General features: G+C 43.3%; 1 protein-coding gene across 5 annotated transcripts in view; it reads right to left on the bottom strand.

Moving 5' to 3' along the window:
• Xrcc4 (X-ray repair cross complementing 4) overlaps positions 1-26,496 on the bottom strand; it is a 259,434-nt gene that overhangs the window by 13,574 nt on the left and 219,364 nt on the right. For 4 of the 5 annotated variants that reach the window (XM_013143659.3, XM_013143660.3, XM_013143661.3 and 1 more), the window contains one exon: positions 22,433-23,044. The exons of the other annotated variant lie outside the window; for it this stretch is intronic. In XM_013143659.3, the coding sequence (XP_012999113.1) occupies positions 22,933-23,044 (112 nt within the window). In that variant the 3' untranslated portion in view covers positions 22,433-22,932. Of the gene's footprint in view, positions 1-22,432; positions 23,045-26,496 lie in introns of those variants that run through there. 5 annotated transcript variants of the gene reach the window in all.

The raw sequence follows: 26,496 nt of genomic DNA, 5'->3' as shown, positions 1-26,496 counted from the left end.
TCAAATTTAGTCAAGGCTTTTCTTATCTAGAGACTCCAGGCTTGTTTATGCTTCTTTTCTTCCAGCCCCATCACACTCCAAATCTCTTAAAGATACTGTCTCTAAATTAGCTTAGTTGATAAGATAAAGGGCAAAATTCCTACCTTAAAAAAACCAGACTCAAAAGTTCTGAAGTATGTTTTTAATAGACTGGGCCCTGTCTTTCCCCTGGGCTGTTTCTTCTTCTGTAAAGTGAGCCATTATCTTTGTACCTAGTAGGGGGATCATTGCTTTTCTTCTGTAAACCAATCCCAAATTTTCTATGGATTCACAAATTGTGCGCATTTCCACCATCAAAACAACATAGATATTCTCTACTCTGGATTATAGTTCCCCTGTTCCTGGAGGGCTCACACTGTATTCTGCCTAATAGTACCTTTTTATTTCTCCAAGAAATTGCTTGCGCATCAAGTTCTCTTTCTTTAGAATTGTTTGACTTGATTTCCCTTACTAAGCACCAAGAGATGTGGATAAAAGGGTAGTCTATGTGATGTAACTAGATTTGTAATTCAGTGGAATTCTGGAGGAAATGAGAGGTCAAGGTAGGTGAGTGTTCACTCTGCCATTATGAATTAGAAAATGTATTTTGAGGTTTTTCTTACATGTTACCAAATTGCCTGGTAGAACATCTGTATTAAATTGTGTTTTCACAGACAGTGGTATGGGGTCCATTTCCTGACATCCTCAGGACATAGGTTTTGGTGCTTAAAATCATTGGCCAAAAAGATGTCACGTTTGTATTATACTAACATCTGGAACTGATCCATGAGGAGAGAAGTCCATAGCACCTGCCCACCTGGTGGTTCAAGATGACTGGACAAGATATTAAGGACTCTAGAATTCCAGAAGTATGGGAAAGATACAAAATGCAGCTTTCCCAGTACTTGCTTCCAGTATCTCAAAGGGAGGAATTACTGTGGCTCTCCATAAAAAGTAAAATTCCCCAAATAGAGAAAGTCATTGCTAAGATCCAAATTATTAAAGCATGACTCAGAAGAGAGTCCGTCTCAAGAAAAAAAAGATAAAAAGAAAAACCAGTGTCTAACATTCTTGCTTTCTAGCTTAATAATTCATGGGGAAAAAGTTGTCACTCATAGATCATCTCCAACTGCAAAACTGAAAACAGAATGGAGCACCAGAAATAATGAACTTCTCAAAGGAAGAAGCTGCCTTTCCTACAATGTCATGGCTGTAGTCTTGACTGAAATAATGTGGAACCATCTGCCATCTTGCCTGGCCACATCTGGCCATGATTCAGCCCAGTGTACAATGACTCCATTGCCCAATAGTTATTTTCAATGTGGTAATGCTCTCCAGATTTATTACCTTATCCATTGCTAGCAATCGACCCACCCACCTAAGACCCCTAAGACCCCTAACAGGGGTCTTCCCTGTTCCCTCTACCTGCAGAGAGACACAGGCATACTTCTGGCCTCACCTCATTGGCTGTGCTCGAAGTACATCATCATTTACATTCTTTAGCTTCAGTTTCCTTACCTAGAAAATGAGACTAAATGGTTCTGGAAATTGTTGTCAGCTCTAAGCAAGATCTCTGACAGTTGGGAGATAGGAGTCCTCAGGAAAGCTATTTACCTAGGGCTTTTTATTCACAAAAGGTCTCAACTCTTACCCTTTCTAAAGGCTATTTTATTATTCATGTGTTACAGTGTGATTTGGAGGTGTTAAAATGGGCTATGATTTTTGTCATGACTTTTTTATCTTTTAATATTCAAGGAGACTCAAAAAATGGAAGTGTCTTGGTCATCTCCTAACATCTGACAGGAATCTTCCCACATCTCCTTCCTGTCCTGTGGCCTCTGAGCAGGTTATTGTGGGATGGAGGAGAGATTTGGTTTTATGAAGTGAGGAATTGGTGTTCTAACTAAATGCAAATGTTTTGGTAACTGCTGGGGTGGAACCCAAAACTTCTGCCAAGTTGGGATTAGCACCATGGCTACTTCCCCTTGGTGGAGATTCAGCCCAAAATCATGGTGAAAGAGAACTCAAGTGTCCAAATGATCTTTAATTATAATAACTACTGAGTAGTTTTCAAAGCTTCAAAGAAAGAAAGGAAGAAAGAGACCTCAAGCACATTAATACACTGTTTGTATCTTGTTAGTATTTGTAATCTTCATCAGAGTATTTTTAATGGGATGAATTCAAAGCCAAAATGGCCAACAGATTAGACCCATTTAGGCACAAAAAATGTCTCTGGGGATTTTTATAAAATTACGTTTCACTCTACTATTCTGTGCACACAATTTTTTTTTTTTATCCTGTTAGTCACTCCTTATTCCTTTGACCCTTCAGAAGCAAAGTAACATTAAAAACTTATTCCAGAAAATAACCATTTATTGTTTTATATCCCACAAGTTATCAAAATTTGCTATATGTTTTAATTTCTAAGGGATTTAAATTTAATTTAATTTGTTCCTCATTAAAGTGGGACATCAAAGCATTTAGCATGACTGAAGTGCTTAATTTTCCCTTTTTATTGAAAGGAAGTTGGTCTTGGCAAGCTAACTTGCCTTTCAGGGGCACGGGAGTAGGAGGTGGGAAGTCCCCCGTGGGCATACACAAGGTGAGAGGCCTCTGTTTTGCCACTTTCAAGTGACATCTGCTCTCTCCTTGGAGCTTTCTACTATACATTAAATACATATTTCCACTCGGCCTAGTTCCTCTGCAGTGATTGAGGGCAAAGATAGCCGAGTCATCTTTAGAGCTGTTAAGCTCGGTTTTGCTCTCCAGCCCACGTCAGCATGAGTTTGCCATTTCTCTATTCCAAGTAGCACCAAAAAGCAAAGGGCCCTTGCGGGCAACACATGGCAGTCCCGTCTTATGAAAAAATCTGAGAAGCAAAGAGAACTTTTTAAGAAAGAATTTTGGCAGATATCTGGAAATTATGTATCAAAGCAACAAACTAAAACTGAAGAAAAATGCCCGATTTAGAGGATATTCTGAAGTACAGTTATGAGGAGAAAAAGTGTTCACTGTGTTTCCAAGCAAAGACCACCACAGAGGAGGATAACCAGGGCAAGGACCAGTCTTGAGCAGAAGAAAGCGCCGTCTGTCTGGCGTAGACCTTACCCTGGGCAGGTTAGGCATGCAGCTGAGTGATCTCACCAGTGTGGGACCCTGTCTGCTGGAGACCATGTCTGCCTGTGTGTGGACTGGGCTTAGTTGAAGCATCTGCCCTTGCTGCCGCTTTGAGGAGGAAGATAAGTTTCCAAACGAGGTTATGCTTGCGTGAGTGAAGCAGAGCTGGGCCAGTGAGTCACAGGTTGGAACATCACAACTGGGGACTCCAGATCAGCTCGTCAACCCGAGTGTGCCAAAGCGCATGTGCGTGTGCTGGGGAATGAGCTCTCCCTGCAGCACACGTGGGAGCTATTTGCAGTCTTGGGGGGAAATGTTTTCAGTTAGCAATGAGAAACCTCTGCCTCTCCTATTTGGGAGCTCAGCATGGCTGAGGTGGGTATGGGAGTTGTTGCTTTCGGCAGCTACATCCTGGTAGGAAAGGCAGAGCCAAGATTATCTCACAGACAGTCGGAAAGGAACAGCGAGTTTTACACCCACTGGTTTTTCAAACGATAGCCAGTGACGTCTGACTGGAGTTGAGTAATGTGCTGGAGCACTGTTTTGCCAGCGTCTCAAAATGTAATCTTTAACCCCTTGTAGGGACAGATCCTGGGACACCATGACATGGGGAAATATGAGGAACGCACAGGAGTCTTCCACCGACATAAAGTGGGGAGACAGAAGGCAGTTCACCTCCCTCCAGTTTTCTGCACTGGGACGTCCCAGGAAAGCTCCAAAGAGATGGTGAAACCCTGCTCAGACCCACAGTCCTGGCTCTGGAATGTTCTGTGGCTCTGTCAGAGATCTGACTGCACTGTTGTGTTGAGTGTGGAAGAAGGAAGGATTTATGTAAAAGCCTTCTCCAAATACAAAGAATGCATAAAGCAAGCTTGTTCCTTGAACATATTGCAAGTGTTTAAAGGGACAGATTTTGTGTGATGCAAATAATTATTTAAAAGTCAGATAAAACATTTGTTTCCCGCTGAAATGCTCACCCAGTGGCTTCATACACATCTCTAGCAAACAACCGTCGCTGGCAGCCCCACTGTGTGAGTATGAGGACTTGCTGAGCTGGAAAGCATAACTCAAAGGTCTGCAGATTGAGAAGATCAAAGACTGCTGCTAATTCAGTGAAGCAAGTAGGTGAAATTGTGTTTTATTCATCATTTTGTCTGTAGACACTTTAACAATAGTAGTGTGTGTGACACAGTATTTATTTAGTCTCTCTATACTGAATGTGCATATGGATTCACAGACTCTCACGATAAATTCTGCTACCCTCAGGGGTCCAAAACCCGCTGGTGGAGGACACGGAGCGGGACAGCCCTATGATTGATGACGATGAGAAGGCCCGGGGCACATCTGCAGGTCTTCCCTTGCTTTTATCCTCCCGGCTCTCACACTTGCTCCCCGAAACTCTGCACTCTGGTGTGTTTACTGAAAATGTTTTCTGTATAAACTCTGACAAGTTGGTTATGACTTTCCACAGTGGAAACATTTTTCATGCTAAAAAATGAGTTGTACCTTGAGTGAGTGGAGATTTGAACATCTGGGATAAAAGTTTTTTAACTCAAGCTTCACCAGGTCTCCCATGGAATGTAGTAAGAGTTTATTCCTTAAGCTGGGTGGTGGATATGTGGTTGTGTGCTGCGTGGCTCTTCATACTTCGAAGATATAAATATTTAATGAAAATTAAATCAAAAGGACTTTCTTCATCTCAGTTCCAGATGTTTCTCTTTAGGATCACCATAGGCAAAAAAAGAAAAAAAAAAAAAAAAGAAAGAAAAGAAAAAGAAGAAGAAGAAAAGAAGAAGAAGAAGAAGAAGAAGAAGAAGAAGAAGAAGAAGAAGAAATACCTCTACTAATAAAGCTTCACTTGTTGCACAGAGCACAAGGTAACACTGTAAATTTTTTTTCTGAGTGCATTTATCCTACATTTTGTTAGAACTTGGGCTGCAAAATATACTTGTGTGTCACTCCTGGCTGTAGCTCTAGATATTCTTGAGAGGAAGGACAGTGAGAGGATGAGAAAATAAAGAAAAGGGAGGAAAGCTGGGGTCAGGTGGAGCCCTTACTCTCCTGACAGGAGAGAAGAAACTGCTCACCCACTGCAGCACCTTTATTTATACACTCAAGAGCATGATGTCAATTTCAACTCTGCTGCCTCGCAACTTGTTTGCCTGACTGCCTGGGCCCCTTGCCTTCTTGGAGCTGGAACAGCCTGTTTACCTGGCTTGCTGTGGGCTCGCTGTGTTTTCAGGACTGGCATTGCTTTAGGCCCACACATGACCAGTCTCCAACTTCAACAGGTCCCTACCCTGGTGGGTCTCTGTCCAGCTGTGCTTTCCTTTCTGTGTGTCTGCCTTTGGGATGACAGTTGTGACCTTATCTCAAGTGACTGCCTTAATCTTTCATGTATATGTCCTTTACATGTTTCTCTCCTTTTATAGGAAGCCTGTCTTCCTCTTTTCATGGCATAACTTTTCAACCCACCTGTCTATATTTTCTATCTATGCATAATCATGTCATAGTTTTAGTCCTCTGCACTCGACTTCCCGGTTCCCAGACCTCCGGCTTTCCCAGGTGCAGGTCACATACTGGTCGCTCGTGGCTTTGCTTCCCCCATTGTCATTCCTTCAGAAAGCCTTTCTCTGAGCACAGGGAAGATAGCAGTGGTGTAGAAAGACAGAAGGGTGCTTGTCCTCAAGGTTGACCTTCTGCAGTCATCAGAAAAGCACTTGTGCAGTTGCATCTCAGTGAGTAAGCAGCACTGAGGAAGAGGGAACCTTTGAGAAATGCCTAAATGGGTTCGAAAGGTCAAGGACAACTTCCTGGGCAGAGTGACACTTCCTCCCAGATTTGACCAAAAACCAGGAGTCAGCCCCAGATGAGGAAGTTAGTGAGAAAGGGCATTCAGCCCCAAACCTCAGCCCATGTAAGAGTACAGAGGCAGAAGAAGAGTGGGGAGACTTGGAGGAGTGGGGTCTAATCACGGGCAGGATATTTCAGGGGAAGAAGGTGACAAAATGTCACTAGTAGTGAAACAGTCTCACATCATGACAGGCCTTGTAAGATATGTCGAGAAGACTGAGGCGGGGCTGAGCCTTTGGAGGGTGTAAGAACTGGGGAGCTGAAGTGGGAGAAAGAGCTGTCATTGGGGGGAGTCAAAGGAAGAAAGCCTAGTAGGAGGCTGGGACACCGGTCCTACACAATAGCTGATAACACGCCCACTCTATGTAACAGTTAGTGCTGCTGTTTCTTCCGTGTAGAGGGAGGAATATTGTGCTCTGACAACGGAAGAAACAATACAATTGGAAAACTGGTTGGGGACCAGAACTGGGAACAGTGCTCCGTTACAGAGATGAAAGAGCCCATATCAAATACAATAAGGTTTCTGCCGTGGGCAACCAGGTACACACTGGAGCCATTCACTGATTTGGAAAGTGTTGAGTCCGAATAAGATGTGGGCAGAGGTGGAAGAGAGGTTACAAATTCTGCTGGACTTTGCTGATCCCTTTCAAAATCAGAAGCTCAGGTGGACAGGTCACAGGGGCCCTGAAAAGTTCCAGCTCTCCTGGAGCAGCCATTCATCCAGTCCTAGGAACCTTATCTGGGAACACGTTTGATTGACCCACCACATGAGGTGTGCAGAGGGGAAATGCCACAGCTCGGGGACACCTCCTATGACAGACAGAGAGACAGAGAGACAGACAGGCCAAAGGCACAGTTAGAGTTCTACCATCTACAAGCTGAAGTGTGGTCCAATCTGCAGCAGGAATCACACACTCGGTGCCAGCTGCTGCCACCCCCTCCTCAGGCTCTCTGCAGTGCAGAAGAGGAGAATCTGTCAGCAGAGAGGCCGAGGCAAGGCTAGGGGCCAAGAGCAACCCTGGAGTAGCCAACATTTGAGTTAGGGGCCTTGTCTTTTCTCAGCATTTTGGCAAAGGCTGGACGATACAGTTTAAGTTTAGGGTCAGCAAATCAGACCAAGCTAAAATCAGTACAGGTCGACAAGGTATAAGAAACTTTTTGATCTTATTGTGTTGGTTTTGTAGTTTTGCAGCACATGCTATTGGCAGTGGTTATTTTTTTGGGGGGAGGCAAGGTCACTGCCATCATGATCCAATCTAGAGAAACACATTACAAAGAATACAATATATATAAAAATGAGAAACTTTATTCCAGAGACTCTCAGTAGACAAATGGCTACATCTTTCTTTAAAACCAGAAACATTTCTAAGACCCCTGGTTGAAGTGCCATATCTCACTGTGCTGTCTGAGAGGAAAACAAAACAAGTCCAAGATCATGGTCCAAGGGACAATTTTTCCTTTTCAAATTGAATTTTTCAGCTCATATACCCCGTCATCTGTCACCCACCAAGTCCTGCAAGTGTTCCCATGCTAATCCCTTATACGGGAACACCATCTGCTGTATCAAAAGGCTATTAGTACACCATTAATGGAGTGTGTTTCACTTCAGGAAGTATGTAAAGAATTCCCAGAAAAGTATACTTAGTGTATCTATCTTAGTCCTTTTTCTCTTTCTGGCTGGGACACAGTGTTTGACATCCATGAATTAAAGGAGGAGAGGTTTATTTTGGCTCACAGTTTGTAGAGGTTTGGGTCCAAATTCTGCCGACTCCAAGACTGGACAGATGGCAAAGAGCCACAGTGTGGGGGAGCTGCTCCTGTCCGGGCATCCAGGAAGCAGGAATCAAGGGCCAGCACGGGAGGGAGATTGAACCTTCAGGAGCAGCCCCAGTCACTGCCTTCCGGACCAGATTTGACCTTGGAATCTGAAGCTTTAGGTCTCCACCATCCGGTCTCCTTCCAAAAGCCCCACCGGTGAGCCCATGAGGCTGGATGGGAAGGGGGACACTTCAGATCCAAACCATAACCATCTCTCATGCATGGAACTTTTGTTCCACAAGGAAGTAAATGTCTTCTGGGTGAAAAACTATTGTAGCAGCTGTAAGGATGAGAGCATATCAGTGACCTGAATTTCTGTAAGCGGGACACAATCAACTTCTCAACAGTGCTTTGCACTGCTGGCCAACTCCCTTCTGCTGTGTTGGCCAGTTAGTCATCCTTAGCCCCACCAGAGAGTGATTTAACCCTGCTTACAAGGAAGGGATTGTTATTCTGTCCCCGGGGATGTGATGACTTAGTCATAGGCACCGGGGCTTTGGTCCTCTTCAGCATGAGGAGGCTTTGTCCTTTGCCAGCACAGCCCTGGGCTCAGATGCAAGCAGTCGCAGGGGTCATCTAGCTGTCCCCTCACCCCAGTATTGAGCTCCAGGCATAGTGCTAATCACACAGTCCTCAGAGCCACCTGGAATTAGGGCTGCATTCTACAGATGACTTGACTAACGCTGAGAGGAGGAAAGACATTTCCCAAGGTTCTCCAACTACTCCCCAGATCCACGGCTTGCAGAGCTCTCTCCTCAGCCACACCAACTCCTTTTCTGTTGTCTGAGCCATTGAGGTGCCATGAAGGACTCAGTGAAATATGGGGCCCCAGCCACATTTTAAAAACAGCTGGAAGCTCTTGCACGAGTATCGCTGTCACCGTATAGCATGCAGACTGGCTGCTGAGCAGCTGCCACACTCAGAACACTCAGGACCAAGGCCAGGACCAATCTGCAGGAATAACTGCCCCAAGCCTAACATCCTAGATCAGTAGCTCTGTGTTAGATTAACTGAGGTCTCTCAGCTATCTAATGGGAAAGGCAGAGTAGCAGGGAAAGCGCACACTCGTGGATCTTTGGAATCAATGCGTTACCTCGCCATTCAGGCATGTTACAGGCCAGAGGCGGGCAGGGATATTTTCTTAGCAGGGAGGTGGGAAATGGTTACCACAGTGGAGGTTTTGATAGCGACACAGTGGGGCAGACAGAGAAAACTTTTTTTCCACAGTGGCATGGTATCTGCAGAAATAGCAATAACAACGATACAGAAATAAAAGAAAAAACAAGAGATGGCTCCAGTACATCAAAGGGTCTCAAGGGCATCGTTAGTGAGATTCAATTTATGTTCTGATAACCACTTATCGAGTTTTCCCAGGTTGTTCCCTACTCCCAGTTCTGCATTTGCCAGAATGTTACCATCTTTAATCTCGAGACCACTGTGATTTCACAGTGCAGGCAAGATGCTGGGTGAAGTCACTGTGCAGCGTGCAACCCTTTCATAGTCAAAGTGTCACCTGACAGAGAAGGGAAGCCCAGGGTACAGTGTGGGCACCAACACATCACTAACATGTAGAGGGCACATGCCATAGGGGTTCCTGGGTGACACCAGCCTGCGTCAAGATTTCTAAGCACCGCAATGGAGAAGCCACAGAACCTGCTGCTCTGATGTTTTCCGTATCTTGGGAAGGTGGGCACAGAGCAGACAGCTTTCTCTGCCAGAAACCCAGTCATTCTTACTCTGTTGCTCCTATAACTTTTTTTTTTTTTTTTTTTTTTTGTACTGGGAATTGAATTTAGGACCTCACACTTGGCAGGTAGGTGCTTGTGCCACTGAGCAAAATCCCCTGCCTCTCATTCATTTTCATACTCTGAAAAATAAATAATCTCTGTTCTTGGAGAAGAACTTTACAACCTGGATTCAGGCACTTTCATCCTGAAGGACGGGTCTTCTCTTCGGCTATATAAAGTTGACATGCTTTAAAATAAAAAGCACCCTTTCTCTGAAGACAGCTTTTGGGAGAGACCAGCTGAAAACATTTCCATTTTTTATATGCATTGTGCTGCTTTACAATAGTGTCTTGTTTCTTCCCAGGAGAACCCTGTCAAAACATGTGGATTACATCTCTGGCTCTCTGTCCCTCTGTCTTTCTCTGTCTGTCTCTCTCTGTCTCTGTCTCTTTCTGTTTCCATCTCTTGCTATCTCTCTGTCTCTATCTCTCCTTTTCTCTTTCTCTCTTGTCTCTCACTATGTCTCTCTGTCTCTTTTTGTCTCTCTGTCTCTGTCTCTGTCTGGCTCTCTATGTATCTCTGTCTTTCTGTCTTCATCTCTTTTTATCTCTCTGTTTCTGTCTGACTTTCTCTGTCTCTACCTCTCCCTTTCTCTTTCTCTCTCTGCTGCTCTCTGTGTCTCCATTTCTTTCTCTCTCCCTGTAGGTGCTGCCACACTTATGTTGTTCTCAGCTTGTCTATGTTACATCAAGATCTTAGAGTTAGTAGCATGGACTACTGGTCAGTCCATGCTACCCTGAGCACAAGACTGCCAGAGGGAAAATGGATCGGGCCATTCCGGTTGTGCGTACTGTCTCTGTTGTGAAGAGATGGTCAGGCGGTGGTTGCACTGTAACACAGCAGGTTTGGATGCGTGATGTGTACCACGAAGCACCCAGGGCAAGCAGTGCAGCGTGGCCTGTCTGGGGGCCATTTTCCATGGTGTGGTCAGGGAGGCCTCCATGCCAACACGGAATATGAGCAGGTATGTGGAGCCCAGGACACAGTTCTGTGTGTGTTTGGAGGGCCTGCACATCCAGCCAGGAAGGGCAGTGTTTGGAAAAGGTCACTGTATAGCAATGACATGGATGTGACTACCGCAGAAAAAGGGCAGGCAGGGAATAAAACCAGGGACGGGGATAAAGGCAGGCCATGTCCAGAGTATCAGAGGCCATGACAAAACCCTTGACTTCCACTTGAGTGTGCAAGAGTGGAGTGGGAGAGTTCTGAGGAAAGAACTTGGCTCCTGAGTATCATTTGAAGCTTCCTGTGCTTCCCTCAGAGACTATGAAGGCAGCTGCGTCACCGACTCAGGGAAAGCACAGCTGACTCATCGGAGCTCTGGATTCCATAGGAGAGAATCTGACCCTGAGTGCATCTGCCTATGAATTGGCAGTTGGTAGTGAGTGAGTTCCACGAATCAAAGACGAATCAGGGACGGTGTCACCATTGATGGAATAAGGAAAGCTACTGGAGAATGCTCGAGAGGGACATGTAAAATTAGATTTATGCATCGATTGGACATCCAAGGACAAAGAGTGAGGAGGCAGTTGACGCTTTTCACTGTAGAAAGTTACTTGAAGCCCAGTCTGCGTGAGATCACTTGGGGAGCTGTATTAGTCAGCTCCTGCTCCACAGCGAAATATCATAGACTGGGAGGAGTAAGAACAGAAATCTGCTTTCTTCCAGTTCTGGCTGATTCAGTTCCTAGTGATGCATCAGCCCTGTCCACAGAGCACTACCGGCTCTTTAGGTCTTCACATAGCAGAGGGAGATGGAGCTCTCTCTCCTTACTCAGGGACCAGTCTCATCATGGAGGTCCAGTCTGCTGATTCGTGAACCTAATTATTTCCTAAAGTTTCCACCTCCAGTTACCATCACATGGATGAGGGAAGAGAGACTCAACATATGAAGTCAGGGTGAACACAATTCAGCACAAAGGAAGAGCCAAGGTTCAGCCTAAGATACATCCAAGCACTGGGAGCTTCATAGGGACTGGAGAAAGTGAGAAGAAGTGCAAGTGTTAAAGAGGCAATTGCTGCTGGAATTGGAAGAGAATTAAAAAGAAAAAGAGATGAGTGAATGAAGCACAAAGCATTTTAAGTAACCAAGGTTGCAGGGTGATTAAGAGGAGGACTCCGGAACAAGCACTCAACTTAGCAACATGAAAGCCTTGATGACCCAGATAGGAAGACTTCAGCAGAATGCAGAAATAATGATTCCACTGTAGTGGATTTCAAGAGAAAATGGGAAATGTACTTTGACACAGCTTGGTTCAGACCATGGTTTTGAGACTGAAAGGTGTTCTAAATCTCAAGTTATTTGCTAATGATGCATCGTGATCATCTATGTGTAAATAAGTCTACTCAAAAAGAATTAGTGGTCTGGGTAGGGGCCCCTTCCCTCCAGCCATCCAGAAAAGGTGTATCATGGATACAGAGCCAGCTTCACCCAATAGAGGGAAAAGCATGTGGGGAAGGAGACTTCTGTGGCCTTTTGGTCCCCTCCTATTTGGGTCCCCTCCTAGGAAAGTGGAGCATGACTTTATAGTTATGTAAGATAAGATAGGACACCTGGCAGTTCTGCTCCCAGTCTCCAGCACTGAAGGCAGGGGAAAACGCATCTCTTTTTCTCTGTTCCTTTCTTCTCTTCTTCCTCCTTTTTGGTGGGGATGGGACATGGGGTCTCATGTGTGGTGGGCAAGTGCTCTGCCACTGAGCTACATCCTCAGTCACTATTTTCTTTTTTCCTAACCTGAAATTAGCAATCAGGAACCCTTTTATTCAGTTTTGCTCTGCTCAGATTTTCGTTTTTGCCTTGGCTACTTTTAGATAAGTTTCAGACTAAAGCAATTGGCAGTGAGCCACAGGAAAAGTGTGTCAGCCTTCTGAGCCTGAAGACATCATGCTTTCCTGCAGCCCAGAGGGGGAAATCGCCCCACCGTCCCCATGGCAGCTGGCGTGCACAGCGTGTGAAGCAGTCATAGCGCACTTCACTTGATTGTTTTACTTTTCCTCTTACGAGTTTTCTTTATTTTGGCAGAAGATGGGATGTGATGACCTCAGTGAAGCATCTCTACATCTATCCCTAGATTCTGGAAACCAGTTTTACTTTCCTGCTTCAAACCACATGAAGCTAACTGGAAGGGTTCCCCTAAGGGCAAATCTCCCATCAGTTCCGGTGTGGTCTGAAACAGCTTATTTGAAGGGGCATTACTGTGGCCCCTTGAGCAGAGCGGCACATGAAGCAAGTCTACAGTAGGGAAGTGGTATTTCCTGAGGTAACAGAGCCCACATCTAATGGCCTCGGAGTGCAGCTCTCAGGAGCCTCAATGCTTTTGCACACAAACCTGCAAATGCCCAATGCAGACTTTGCCAAATAAGCACCCTGGCGCACACAGGGTCCAGAAGTCTACGTGGGCAATTTAAACAAAATCTAAACAAAATTGTGTTTGCCTCTCTTCACCTTTCTCTGTGCTTATACCCCTGGGGTTTTGTTAACATTTAAAAAAAGATATTTAAAACCGCGCGAGAGCCACCTTGTAAAATGAAAGGGTACATTGTACAGGCACCCAAGGTACACGTCAGTGCTTTTATCAAAGTCAGCGTCCTGCTCAGCGGCACTAATTGGAACCATGTGTCGAAAATGCAAGACAGGATTTTCAGCTGTTCTTTAATTAAGTGGAATAAAATAAGGACTAAACCTTGCATTTCTCTTCAAGGCGAGGCTGCTGGCACTGAGCTATTAGCGGCCTGATGGATGACTCCAGGCAGGGCCACTGGCACCTGTGTCTGGGCTCCTGGGACGCCAGGAGTTGTTTCATTTAAGAAACTCTCAATGATTCTATTATATTTTCTAGCTGCACTCATAGGAGGCCTGGTTGCAAATGTTTTTCAGATAAGGAGATGAAAGGAAGTGATAGAAAACCTAATTATTTTCAACTGTACAGGAAGATTGACTCATGAATAATTTTTTTATATTCTTGCAGAATTCAGTTACTGCAAAAATCATTAGTAGGTGGAAAAAGCTCCTCCTCATGCAATTGAAATTTGTGGAGAAATAGCAGCTGATATGTGTGTCCAATAAAAAATATTGTTTCAAATTTTCTGTGGCAGCTTAGAAACAAAACAGTTTGATTTTTTTTAAAGTTAAATTGCTGCCACTGTTTGCATAGAGCAAAAGGATACTTTATAGTTCTTAATTGACCTAAGATCAAAAAATCCCAAGGGATAAAAAGTTCACAGTGTCTCCTTTCAGGATTTATGTGCCCCCCACCCCTCACTGACACGATGCTTCCCGTTACTTAACACTCGTCACTTGGAACCAGTGTACTGACCCCTATCCCTTCCCTGCCCCCCAAGAACTGGATCCAGTACTAGTACCTTTGCCAGAAAGTGCTGAAGCCCTCAGGAAGAAATGTGCACGCTGCTTCCCACAGCACGGTTCCCCTTACTGCCACCACAAAGAGGTAAAACCTGAAATGAATGAATGGTGACAGGGACCACAATCGCTCCAAACATGTACCTTCACTTTTAAAGAAATGGTGTGGGCAGAGCTGAGGGTTCCCCAGGAAGGACAGCAGTTCCGCAGCAGGATAGCAGCACTGCTATAATCACTCCTGAAGAAGTGACCAGGGCCGGAGGAGGGAGCCCTGAGGAGGCTGCCCCTGAGGCGGGCAGGCTTAGCGTCCCCTTCCAGTGGGCTTGGACCTTCCCATGAGAACTGGGCAAGTTTAATCAGGGAATGTTCTCAGTATAAGGTGGAGTTTGGAGAGTTCCTCAACAGGTTAAAGGTAGCATCAACAGCCCCACTGCCTGCAGAGAAAGGGGAGACCTCTGAGCACAAATGCCTGTACCTCACGGTTCCTTCAGCTTTCCCAGTCAGAAGCACAGATGTGATCAGGTCAAGCACTCACTTCCCTTCAGGTCCATCTACAGCTGCTCGCTAGGGCTGATGCCATGATTCATGGTGCCCAAATCAAGGCACTGACTCTGCCTTTGCGGCCCTCGGTTCCCCACCCCGTGCACACGGACAGCCTGGCTCCCTGACTTTGTGGCTCAGTGTGGCTGTGTGCACCCAGCCAGACTTTACCGCCTCCTCTCTCTGGTTCCTTTGGTTCCATCCTGTCCTCTGTGTGGCCTTCCAAAGAAGTCATAGCAGGTGGCCTCCTCGGAGCAGGAGCTCCATGAGCTCCTCACTTTACCAGCATGCAGCGACGCCTTGATTGTCCTCAGACTCGGCTACCTGCTTTCTCTGTCCAGGCGCCCAAACACCTGACCAGGTCACAGTGACAGCACCTTCCTTTCCACGGTCACAGCGCCCAGCAGAAAGCCTGGGGCGAGGTTGCCCAGCAACCTGAGAAGAATCGGTGAGCACCTGTCAGGCTCACATTAGGACTTTCGCCTCCACAAGAGCTGAGGGTTTCATGTAAGCTGAAGACCTATACCCTTGAACATAGCTGAAGGAAATCTCCAAATCTTGTAGTAAAGAAAATTATTGATACAAAACACAGTGAAAATAAAAGCATACATTGGTCCCAAACCTTTAGTTAACCTTGGCTAATTATAGGCAATCATGAAAGTTAACTATTTTATGTATAATATAATAGGGCTGCTGTTGAAAAAGTCAAACTAAGAGAGAAATGCCCTTTAGAAATGGCAGTACTTTCTACACAGTCGCACAAGGAAATACTAACATTGTTACTAACTGCCCCTTCTCAAATGCCCTAATTCTTGCAGAATATGCATTTTTTACCAATTATGCATACTCTTTCGGTGATAACTTGTTGCATGTGAAAAGCTGTCTCTAACTCAGATGCCCCTGTTCTGTGACACTCTAAGTCTGAAGGAAAGGACACCAGTTTGGTCAGTCTGGAGGACTTTCTACTGTACCTTTTGGTGAAGAATAGGAGTAAATAAATCAGAAAATGAATGTGTGCACATACTCAAAACACAGGGACAGATTTTCTCTTGCACCTGTGTAGATAGATAGTGCTTTCCTCTGGAATTTCCATTTCTTATTTTTACTACTTGCCACCAGTCATTTTCCTTCATCAGATCATTCAATTCTTTCAATCACATCTAGCTCTGCCCAGAAGGAACACTGCCCTTTACCGGACATGGCATGCCTTACAGCGGTGGAAACGGGATGAGGTTAATATTCAGCACTACAGAACGTGTGTTACCTAAAAGCGCATTAAGTGACCATCTGTTAGAAATGAGGGAAGAGCAAAAGAACAAGACAGCTAAGAGGCTGTGTGCTGAGAAAGTCAGAGGAACGGGAGAAAGCGAAGAGGAAAGTGGGAGACAGGAAAGAGAGTAAGGGGCCCGCATGGCCAGGCAGGAGGCCAAACCCCACACAGACGGGGTCAGCGGGAAACTCCTGAGCAGGAAGCCAAGAGACTTTCGAGAACAGATCTAGGATAAAATCCACCAGAGGCTTCCTGTTTTCTTTAGGGTAAATAGCGTCTCTGTCACCCACCACTCCACCTTTGCTACAAACAGAAATTTGAGTGCTTTTTTTTTTGTCACAGGAATCCAAAAAAGGGACCCGTTCCATGACTGGGTCTGCAGAGATGACAGTGATAAAGCAGGGTTGGTAAACTGTGAGCAAGGTTCAGGGCCCAGAGGGTTAAAGGAGTGACTTTAGAATGCTTTAGGATAGAGTTCTCCCTGTCACCTTCTCCTATGGGATCTAGCGGACACATCATGAGTGAAAATACGTCCTGCAAGAGCTCACAAAAATTTTCAGGACAGCGCCTGACTTAGGAAAGTTGAAGTTTAAAGAGCTTTATCTACCAAGCACCAAAAAGGGGTCAATTAGCCAATCAGCTGGTTTTATGTAGCTGAGTTAATCCATCATGTGCTGGTCTAATGAAATGCTAATGACCTACCTCTGCCACACAATCTCATGGACTGTTATCAGCTGGCAGAAAGCTTGATCTGGCCCTTCACATTTCTAATTTGTTTATTTTGTCACCAGGTTACAGGCTGAAGACAACTTATTTTGTTTCAGGCGTGTACTAAAATTTCCTAAACATGTTGCAAAATTGCCTGTTTTTCTGTAGGAACAACTGCATTCTCATGAATTGTGAAATAGTGCTAAATGACAGAACATCCATGTGTCAGTGGCTGTGTGTAGCAGTTGTGCCCCTTACAGTAAGGTAGAAAGCACAGCTGAGTATAGCTCAGGTTATCTGCGTGAGCTCAGACAGACAGCTCTTCCAAAGGTTCCAGCACAGTGGCCTTGGCTGTGGCTTGAGGACCAGGTTTATTTCTAATCTGCAGGTCATCAGAGCTTAGGGTGGGAGGAGCAGTGTCTGCCTGGCACACATTCTCCTCCTAGCAGAGATTGCGTCCTCCAGAAAGGATAAACAGAAGCAGGAACTAGACCTTGCCACCTAAACTCAAATCTATCATTTTATGTACACTCCTTGGCCAATGCCAATCAATGAATGGAGCAGCAAACCATAATTACTGAGAAGATTTCATCTTCCACAGTAAGCTAAATGCTCCTCTGAACAGTTTGTGTTTTCATTGGTTGTTGGATCATTTTTTGTGCCTACATCTATAACCTGAACAACTACATCTAAGATAACAATGTGCAAGTAGTGTTAATTTCCTATTATTTTTTTGAAATCCAATACCATTTCTACCATGTTTTTCTATTTTGCTTTTTTAAAATAAAAAAGCAAAGAAAAATTACTCCTTCAAAGAATTATAGTTTTTGAAAAGCAAACCAACACTTTTTCCCAATATTATTGAGTAGATGCCTCTGAAAATTTCATAAGCTCCAATGCCCTAAAATGTTAGCCAAGCATTAATGACAAATTCATCATCTTTAGATGGACTTCGTCCCAGCAGCGTCTAGGACTCATGCTGTGTCCACTAGATTCCATAGGAGAAGGCGACAGAGAGAGATTTATCATAAAGCATTCTATTGACGCTATTCAGTAAGGCTGAGTAAAAATTAGGGTGCTCTGTGGTATTTCATGGATTAATGCATGTATTTTCCTCTTGACGATATCCAACTGTGAAAATTGGCCCACTTGAATTTTTTTTTAATTTATAAAATCAATGGTACTATCCCATATTGTCAAAGATCATAGATATTTTTATAGCATCACTAAAATCAGTCAGTGACTAGAAAGTGTTGTAATGCACATCAGCCCTTAGGCACATGCTACCCACATAGAATGAAAGCTTGGGGCAGTGCTGGGTATCCCTGCAGAGGGCTTCCAATCCTCTGGATGCCCCTCAATGCCAGTCACGTCTTGGGCAATAGTTTCTGTGGGGCCTCGCTGGACTGAACAGTTTTGGTGCCTGGCTTCTCCTGGTCACCTGCAGGAACCCAGCGAACCTCCACACAGGGCACGGAACTATGGGGTGACATTTCCAGGATACACTGGATCAATGAGGAAAAGCAACTGATGGGTCATTACTGCTCCTTCCCTAAACCCCCTGCACGTGTGGCTTTGGGAAAGCTTTCAGAAGCTTTCTCAGAAGATCCTGGTGGGATGCAGCAATGTGCCAGCCACGGGTGGTGTCTGAATGAGGCATCTTTGCATTGCCTTCCTCCCTCCCTGTTTCAAGCTCCAGTTTCACTTCCTGGTTCCTGGGCGTTCATCAGGAGGCACATTTCTTTTCTACAAACTCTTTATTCAGGCTCAGCTTCTAGAGAAATGCAAGGTAAAAAGGATCTCGTATGAAAATAAAAATTGTCTCTTCCACCTACCTTTATTCAACTGGCTGCATTACTCAGATCACAACTGAATGTCTAAGTCAACAGTGGTTTGGGGCCAGTTAATATTCCGTTTACTGGAAGTCTAGCTACCAACATTGCCTCTGCCCTTCAGTAAGAAAGTATAATACCTGTCTCCTTTCCTGAAAATGTAAGAGCCTTTTGGAATGGATTCTCTGTAAGTTTGCAAGATGAAAATTTAGGATGAAAGGCCTCCAAAAAAAAAAGGAAGACAAATCAGTGTATGAACAAGAAAACTCATGCAGAATTTATGCAAATAGAAAAGCAAATTTTACAAAGAAGACAATGCTGAGTAAATGAAAAGATACGGATTTATGAAAGGAAGAAGTGAATCAGTATAATCTGGAGAGCATTTTATGTTGAGCAGATTAAAAAAAGAGTTGAGACTCAGGAAGAGACAGTGGTTGGTTAATTAATGAAATAACTGCAAATGTATTTTTCAAGGTATCCTTTTCTAAGATAGACACAGAGAAAATCATTTTAGGTTACATCATGAGTACTAGCAAATGAAATCTGCTCTTCTGAGAAGGATTTATTAGAAGCTGTCAGATCAGCAGTGAGAATTTCAAAATCAGACAATAGCTACAAATGGGTTCAGGAACAGTTCTTTTGTGATGGTGTCACTCTCCCTTACAAAGAGTATAGCAATTAACTACTTCTTTTCTGGGTTTCCTAGTACAGGTGAGCTCATGGGCCCTTTCCTGGATTCAGATGTCAGCTCCTGACTCACATTGGATGGGTCATGTAAATAATACTGAGCTTAAAGACATAAACAGGAAAAGTTGCTGGTGGGTGTTGCTGCTCTGGGCAATGTCTAGCAGGAGGCCCTTCAAGGGGCCTTCCTTTCCTGGTCCTGGACGCCCAGGAAGGTCCGATGTTTTCTGGCAGCATCAGAACTGCACAGCGTGATTTCCTTTAGGTCTCCATCACACAGCCTAGTCTGAGGTTTGGAGCCTCTGGGACATCTCAGCACTGCCCTGGCTGTACCCGCTAAGCTGCCTCCCTTATTTTGGGGATGCAAACTTGCAGGTCCAGGCTTTGACTCCTGTCTGCTCCAGCAGCTGTCACTCATGCAAGGCAAACAACCCCACCCTCAGCTCACTCTCCAGCCCCTCCCAAGTGCCGTCCACCTCCCAGCGGAATCTGAGTCTGCTATGGACACTAATCCACAGCCAGCAGCTCTGTTGGAAATCACAAGTTAGTAACATGGCAGTGACAGCGCCCATCCCAGTGAAGCTCTGGCCTGTATCCTCCATTCTTTGAGAGGTCCCACATCTCACATCCTGGTACCCAGGATGCAATCAACAGGGTGCTCATCTGCATCCCTTATCATAAGAGAGACGGGCACAGATGCATTGTAGAGGGCACGGAGCATGCCTTACCCCTCCATTGTGGCGTAGCTCTGTGTTTTGTATGTAACTGATCCTTAATAAACATTTGTTGAATCAAAATTACCCAGTGAAGAGTTGTTTGGCTCAAAAACACTAAGAGTGCTGTATTTTATAATTATGATTTATAGGCTACTAAGCAAAACTTTTCTAAAATTGTTGCCTGACCTTTTAAAACCACATCATGAAGACATCCCTTCCAGACAAAGGAGTTTTTCTTTCATGAACTTCACTAATGAGGCCTGAGGCACACTGTCTGCTGCTAGGGTGAAGACTTGCACATATTAAGAGGAGAAAAACCCCAGAAATATAGTCTCCTTGTCTTAGAAGTAAGGATCCTAGGGCTGGGGATTTAGCTCAGTGGCATAAGTGCCTGCCTTGCAAGCAGGCAGTCATGAGTTCGATCCCTGGTACCAGTAAAAATACAAAAAAAAAAAAAAAAAAAAAAGAAGTAAGGATCCTAGGGATCAAAAGAAGCTCTCCTGCCTCATAATTCAATTCCTGCCCCTTATCTTTCCATGCTCTTCTGTAGCACTGTGTTTTTGGGTGTAGATTATGGAAAGTGTGAGGACAAACTGGGCAGGGAATGGCAGGGCATGGCCATCTTCCCACCAGACCCGCAGGTGCCCCAGAAGGCAGGGAACAGAAGGCACAGTGTCTGTTCTTCCTCACTCGAAACAGACAAGGGGCCCACGGTTACAGTCTTGTTATATATTCTTTTCTATCTTTTCTAACACACCAAAGTAATCTGAGAACCCGTAAATGGTAGAAAGATCCACTGCCCTCAGAAATAAAACCAAAATTTTGAAAATATTACGAACTTACTGATTGGATTGCTATAATTACTCAGCAAACAGTTCTCTTGCCTTCCTGGTGACTTTCTTCTTTTTCACTGCAGGTGTGTTCACATGCACACACAAATGTACACATGGCTGCATACTGACTTTAGTAAGTTGTGGTCTCCTTCATGTATGACACCCTTGGAAAGGTCCAGGATGAGGCTTGAAATGTAGCAATATTATAGTGTGGAGGTCTGGAGATACAGCTCAGTGGCACAGTACCTGCCTTGCAAGTGCTAGGCTGTGAGTTCAATTCTGGGTACAAAAAATATAGATATAGTACAGTTCTGATGTGATGGAGTGGAACTTTATATTTTATTATCATATGTTTATATTTCATATGTTGATAGTTTTTCTCTTAAATATCAGCTATAAAATAAATTAAAATATAGGAAAATTTTATTCATAGTATTTTGCTAGACCTTTGATTTAGTCAAACCTTGCTCCTTGTATATAAACAATAATTTGTGGCTTCATCTTGATTTTCTCTCTATAGTCAAACATATGAGCATATACATACATGTGCATTTTATTTTTATTAATCACAAAGCATGTGTGAGCTTGCTGGAAATTATTTCTTTGTAACAAATCATCCAGTCAAGCTTCAGTCTTTCAAACAATTTCTTTTCAAAATGCCTTAGCAACTTAAAAGACAGCATTTGAATGCCTGTTATGGAATAGACATATATTACTCACTCAGCAAGCATTAAGCTTCCAGGAGACCAGCCACTATCTTGGTATGAGAGCTAGAGAGATAAATCAGACGGCCTTATCTTTGATATGATGGGGCTTATGAGAAAGTGGGGGAGGCAGAGGGAGAGGGAGAGAGGGAGGGGGAGAGAGAGGGACAAAGCCAGAGGCAGAGAGACAGAACCAGGAATTCTAGACAGAACTATGCACAGTGAAGGAAACTCCCCAGAAGTACCTGAGTCAGTCACGGCCGCAAAGTTCCATGGATGGAGAAGATGGACACATCCGTCAGGGCTGAGATGTAGTCACAGCTCTGCTTTGGGCCGGCCAAGCCCTCTGAAGAAAGGCCAAGCCCTCTGAAGACAAATGCACTCTCGTGTGCTTGACAATGATCCCCAGCGTACAAGGGTTGATACAAACAAATACTTTTTTTTCCAGAAAGTTCAAGAAACTTCCTTTGTGACAAATTCACAACAGATTTTATATATTCTTCTTGTGTGTGATTGTGTATAAATATGACCTCAGAGAGCCCAAGGCTTGGGACTGGGGATTTAGCTCAGTGGCATAAAGTGTTTGCCTTGCAAGCAGGCAGTTGTGAGTTCGATCCGCGGTACAGATTAAAAAACAAAAACAAAACAAAACAAACAAACAAAAAAAAAACAGAGACAAGGCTGACTGGTTCATAGATGCATGCAGACGGTTTCAGCCACACACAACCTAGGGTGATCTAGGCTGACACTGAGGGCCTAAGGTAAGAGTGCTGAAGGCTGAGCCCGGCAGCTCAGACATTGAGCTGTTGGGAAGAAGAAATCAGCAAAGGAGTCCAAAAATCCCCCAAATGACCAGAAAGAGGACTGACAAGATCAGATGCTGCTACACAAGTGAAGTGGAGACAGAGGACAAGTGACTGATATGGCCATGGACTGAGGCTGATGGACCACCGGAACTGGCCCCCCAGGGAATGGATGCTGCTGCGTGGAGAGAAGTGCACACAGAATGGGAGCTTAGGAAGGAGAATCCTGAACTGTCAAACAAGGTGCCAGGTGTGACTGGGTGGAGTGGGTAAAATAGTTACCGCCAAGGAGGGCTGTGGCAATGCGTGGTGATACTGGTGACCGCTGGAAGACATGCTTTAGCACTAATAAGCACTTCATAAAGACATAGGACTGTGATGGAGAAAAAGTTAAGCTAAATAACACATTTATTAATACAAAAATTTCAACATGTCAAGAATTTTGCTAGCATATTTTCAAAGCATGTATGAACAAAAGCAAAACATATTTTATAGATCAACCCACAAATTAAAATGCTCAAATATACTGCTCAGAATATGGTCACTTGAAAAGAAATGTGGGCATTTAAGGAAGGCGCTTACTTTGCCTTATTGCCAAATCTTCTTGGATCGGAGGCCAGGCAGCTATGCTATGTCATACGTGTGAAGGAGTAGGTAAATGTGTCTTTTGTGGGAGAAGCCTGAGATTCTATGCAACCACAGACATGTGAGTGAAGAGTTTAGAACAACGTAGGACGCACAGGAGAAAACTACTTTACATGCTGCTCACTTGTGTCGGTAAGATGTGAGGTGCAATAATGGCTGCTGCTGAGTGGAAATTGTTTTTTCATTTTAAATAAATGAGTAGAAAAATGTGGTCTTACGAACAGCAAAGTATTCTTTCAGGACTGTTAAATCTCATCAAAGAGGTCTCCCTGACTGCTGATTCTCACAGTTTCTAAAGACGTGTTCTCAGCGGAGATGTGCTCCTTCTCAGACATCTCAGGCCTTGCAGGGTCAAGCCTAGAGTCAGAAGAAAATTAAAATAATTTTATTTTTAAAAAATTCCATTATACAGTAAGAGAGAATGAAAATATGCATACATGAAGTGACAGTCAAATCCTTTTCCACGATTTCTCTATTCTGTTAATTATAAAGGAAGAGAAAGAAAATTACATTTCTTTAATTGCTTTAGAATTAGTCTGTCTCCATTCTGAGCTAACAGGAATTCAAGGGCCTACACAATAGTCACAATCAAGATCAGGAGATAAAACACTCTATCCTCCGGATACGTAATTGCTTTTATGATTGCTAGGATACATAATTTTCTTAAACTATTTTATGATTCCATCTCAATTCATATTTTTCTCTGGCTCCCTAAGTTTCGCTAGTGATCCACTGATGAGTGGGATAAAGTGAAAATTGAGTCTTCATGTTTACAGAAATGCCAATAACGTGTTGTTGACTGACATTCCGCCTACCTTCATTTTGAACACTCAGCTTCATGCTGGTGCAGTCCTGTAGCGATCACTACTCCCCTGGGCTGGCCTCTCTCTATGTGCATGTTTGTTGAGTCCCAGGAAAATGGGTTGGTCACAGTCCTGCCCATGAGCTGAGGACAACATGGCTCTGGCAAAGGTAAAGCGTAGGGACACAGGTATATGTCCTTGGACACGCCTTGCCACTGTTTCTCCAAGGAGCCTGAATATAACATGCTAGTGTGAACAAGCAGAGGCAGATTCAGAGGTGATCCTGATTAGACTCCAATCACTCTCAGTAATAACCATGCTTCCAAATTCAAAGCAATGGGGAATCATAGTAGCTTGGTAGCACTGAAAACTCATGGATCATCAGAACACAGGTTTGAATCTCTCTTTCAAGTGTAATTGCACGATTGCTACATCTCTCCCCCCTCCCATAAATATACTTATTCCAAGAAATTATGCTTAGAGGTGAAATCTGAAAACAACTGACTTAGAGAACCTGTAACTGAAGTCTTCCTAGGAAGCAAGCTAAAGAAAACATGAAACCTGCGCAATCCTTTCTGCCTGAATTACAGCCATTAGTTACAGTTCATCTTAAATTCTTAACTTTCCACAAAAATTTTTTCTTAACTTTTCACATTCAGGCTAATTTCTCTTTTTTCTAAGCATTTAGAGTGCCTAATATCTACACCCTAAATTCCAATATATAGTTTTATTTATTTAATCAGTACTTGCTGGATGTACCCTGTAAGCAGCAAATATAACAAATACAGGAAACGCGACAGACACACAATACCATGCTGAGGAAGAGTTCAGTTAAACTTTTTCACTTCATCTAATCTTTTAAAATATGTCTTATTATCCTCAGAAGTTTATAAATAGCTTGAAGATAAGGACCATACCACATTAGTTCACAAAGAGTGATTTGTCCCTTTAGACATCTTTGTAAATATTCTATCAATATTTAGGGTTCAGGTAGGTTTTTAAAAAGTTTTCTCTGGGCAACATAGTCCATAAAGGGAATTCCAATCTGGGGCGAGGGCTCTCCATTTATTCTCCACACTCTGCGGTTTTGGTTGCGTCATTTTAGCTTCTTAATCTCATTTGTGGAAAGTTACCATAAATTACCTTGAAACGCCTTCAGTCCTTTGATTTCTGAGATGGTTGTGTTCAACTACTTGAGCATAGACTATTTTTCAAACTACAGATTCTCAAATAAAAATATCAGTGGAATAAATGAATAACAGAGGAAAGGTTTGTGGCAGAATGAGAAGTTGTAAAGGCTGAAACATACATTTTTTTTGTCAAATAAAGACAATAAAATGAAACGTGTCCAGCTGACATCAGATGTAGTAAAAGCTGGCTTACGTTCTCAATAGTATAATTTCAGATATTTCTATGTCCTATAATTTAAATTCATACTGCATTAAAATTCACACACACACACACACACACCCTACAGTTTGAATAAAAAACACACTATCATATGTAACTAATAGGGTCAATTAAAAAACGATTTCTCAAAAGAAGTGTCTCATTTAGGGAAAATGTCTCTAAAATGTTAACTTTCTGGGAATTGAAATACTAACATTTTCTAATATGAAACTTTCAGATATTAACTTATTTTTAAGAATTTTTCTCAGTCAATTTTAAAAAAGTATCACCATGGCTGGAATAGCAAATCTTCTTGCTCAAGAAGCACTGGTATGTTTTGGGGTGAATCACTTGTTCTCTGGAACATATTCTGAGAATAATAGTTCTGAAATGCACCAGGGCATCAACCAGAGGTCAAGGAAGAAAAATCCATAATAACTAATATCGTCATTATACTTAACAAGTGTGGCTTCTTCTGGGAAGGAAGCAGAATGAACAGCAGAAAAATAGTCTCAGACCCGGAATAGAGCAATGTGAGGAGAAGAAGACCAGGACTTTGCAGTGGGAACAGTAAAAGTGACAAGCCTCTGTAAAAAAGCAAGTCAGTGAGAACTGCGCAGACAGCCACAGAGACAGCGACCACAGTAAGACTTGGTTAATGACTATAAAGCAGGTACAGATTTTAAACAGCCAGTTATAATCATCAAAGTGAATGGTGTCCGTTCACCAATCAAAAGAAACAGACTGGTAGAATGAATCAAGAAACACAATCCAAAAACTATGCTGCACAGAAGAAACATATGTGATTCAAAAAAGCAAGTCATAGACAGAAAGGCAAAGGATGGAAAGCAACACTCCATGTGACAGGAACCCAGAAAAAGCCATTCTATTTGCAGACAAAGTGGATTTTAAACCACAACTGATTAAGAGAGACAATGAATGTCACTACATCCTTGTAAAGGGAAAAATCCAAGTGGAACAGATAACAATCATAACTATATATGCACCAAATACCAACCACATAAAACAAATATTAACAGATGAAAAATCAAATAAAAATTAATACAGTTATAATGGGGAACCTCAACACCACACTGTCACAAATAGACAGATCAACTAGATTAAAAAGCAACAAAGAAATATCAGAATTGAATGAAACTTTTGAAGAAATGGAATTAGTAAATGTCTATTTAGTGTTCCACCCCACATCATCGGAATACATATTCTTCTCAGTTGCACATGGGATATTCTCCAAAATGCACCACATACTAGCCCAAAAAACATGCTAAAGTAAATGTAAAGGAATTGAAATTATCCCATGTATATGATCAGACTGTAGTACTATAAAATTGGAAATTAATGACAAAAGAAACCATGAGAATTTCATAAACACATGGAGGTTAAATAATACTCTCCTGAATAAACAATGGGTCACAGACAAAATTAAAGAAGAAATTAGACAGTTTCTACAATTAAAGATAATGCCAGTACAACATACCAGAACCCGTGGGACACAATGAAAGCAGTTCTATGAGGAAAATTTATAACAGTGAATTCCCAGATCAGAAAAACAGAGTGAGCTCAAATAAACAGCCAAATGTCAAACCTCAACCTTTT

The sequence above is a fragment of the Cavia porcellus genome, unplaced genomic scaffold, assembly GCF_034190915.1.
Source record: "Cavia porcellus strain 051 isolate PalLab524CR breed Dunkin Hartley unplaced genomic scaffold, mCavPor4.1 scaffold_2, whole genome shotgun sequence".
In the NCBI taxonomy this organism is placed as follows: domain Eukaryota; kingdom Metazoa; phylum Chordata; class Mammalia; order Rodentia; family Caviidae; genus Cavia; species Cavia porcellus.
This window is presented reverse-complemented; position numbering and strand designations above follow the sequence as displayed.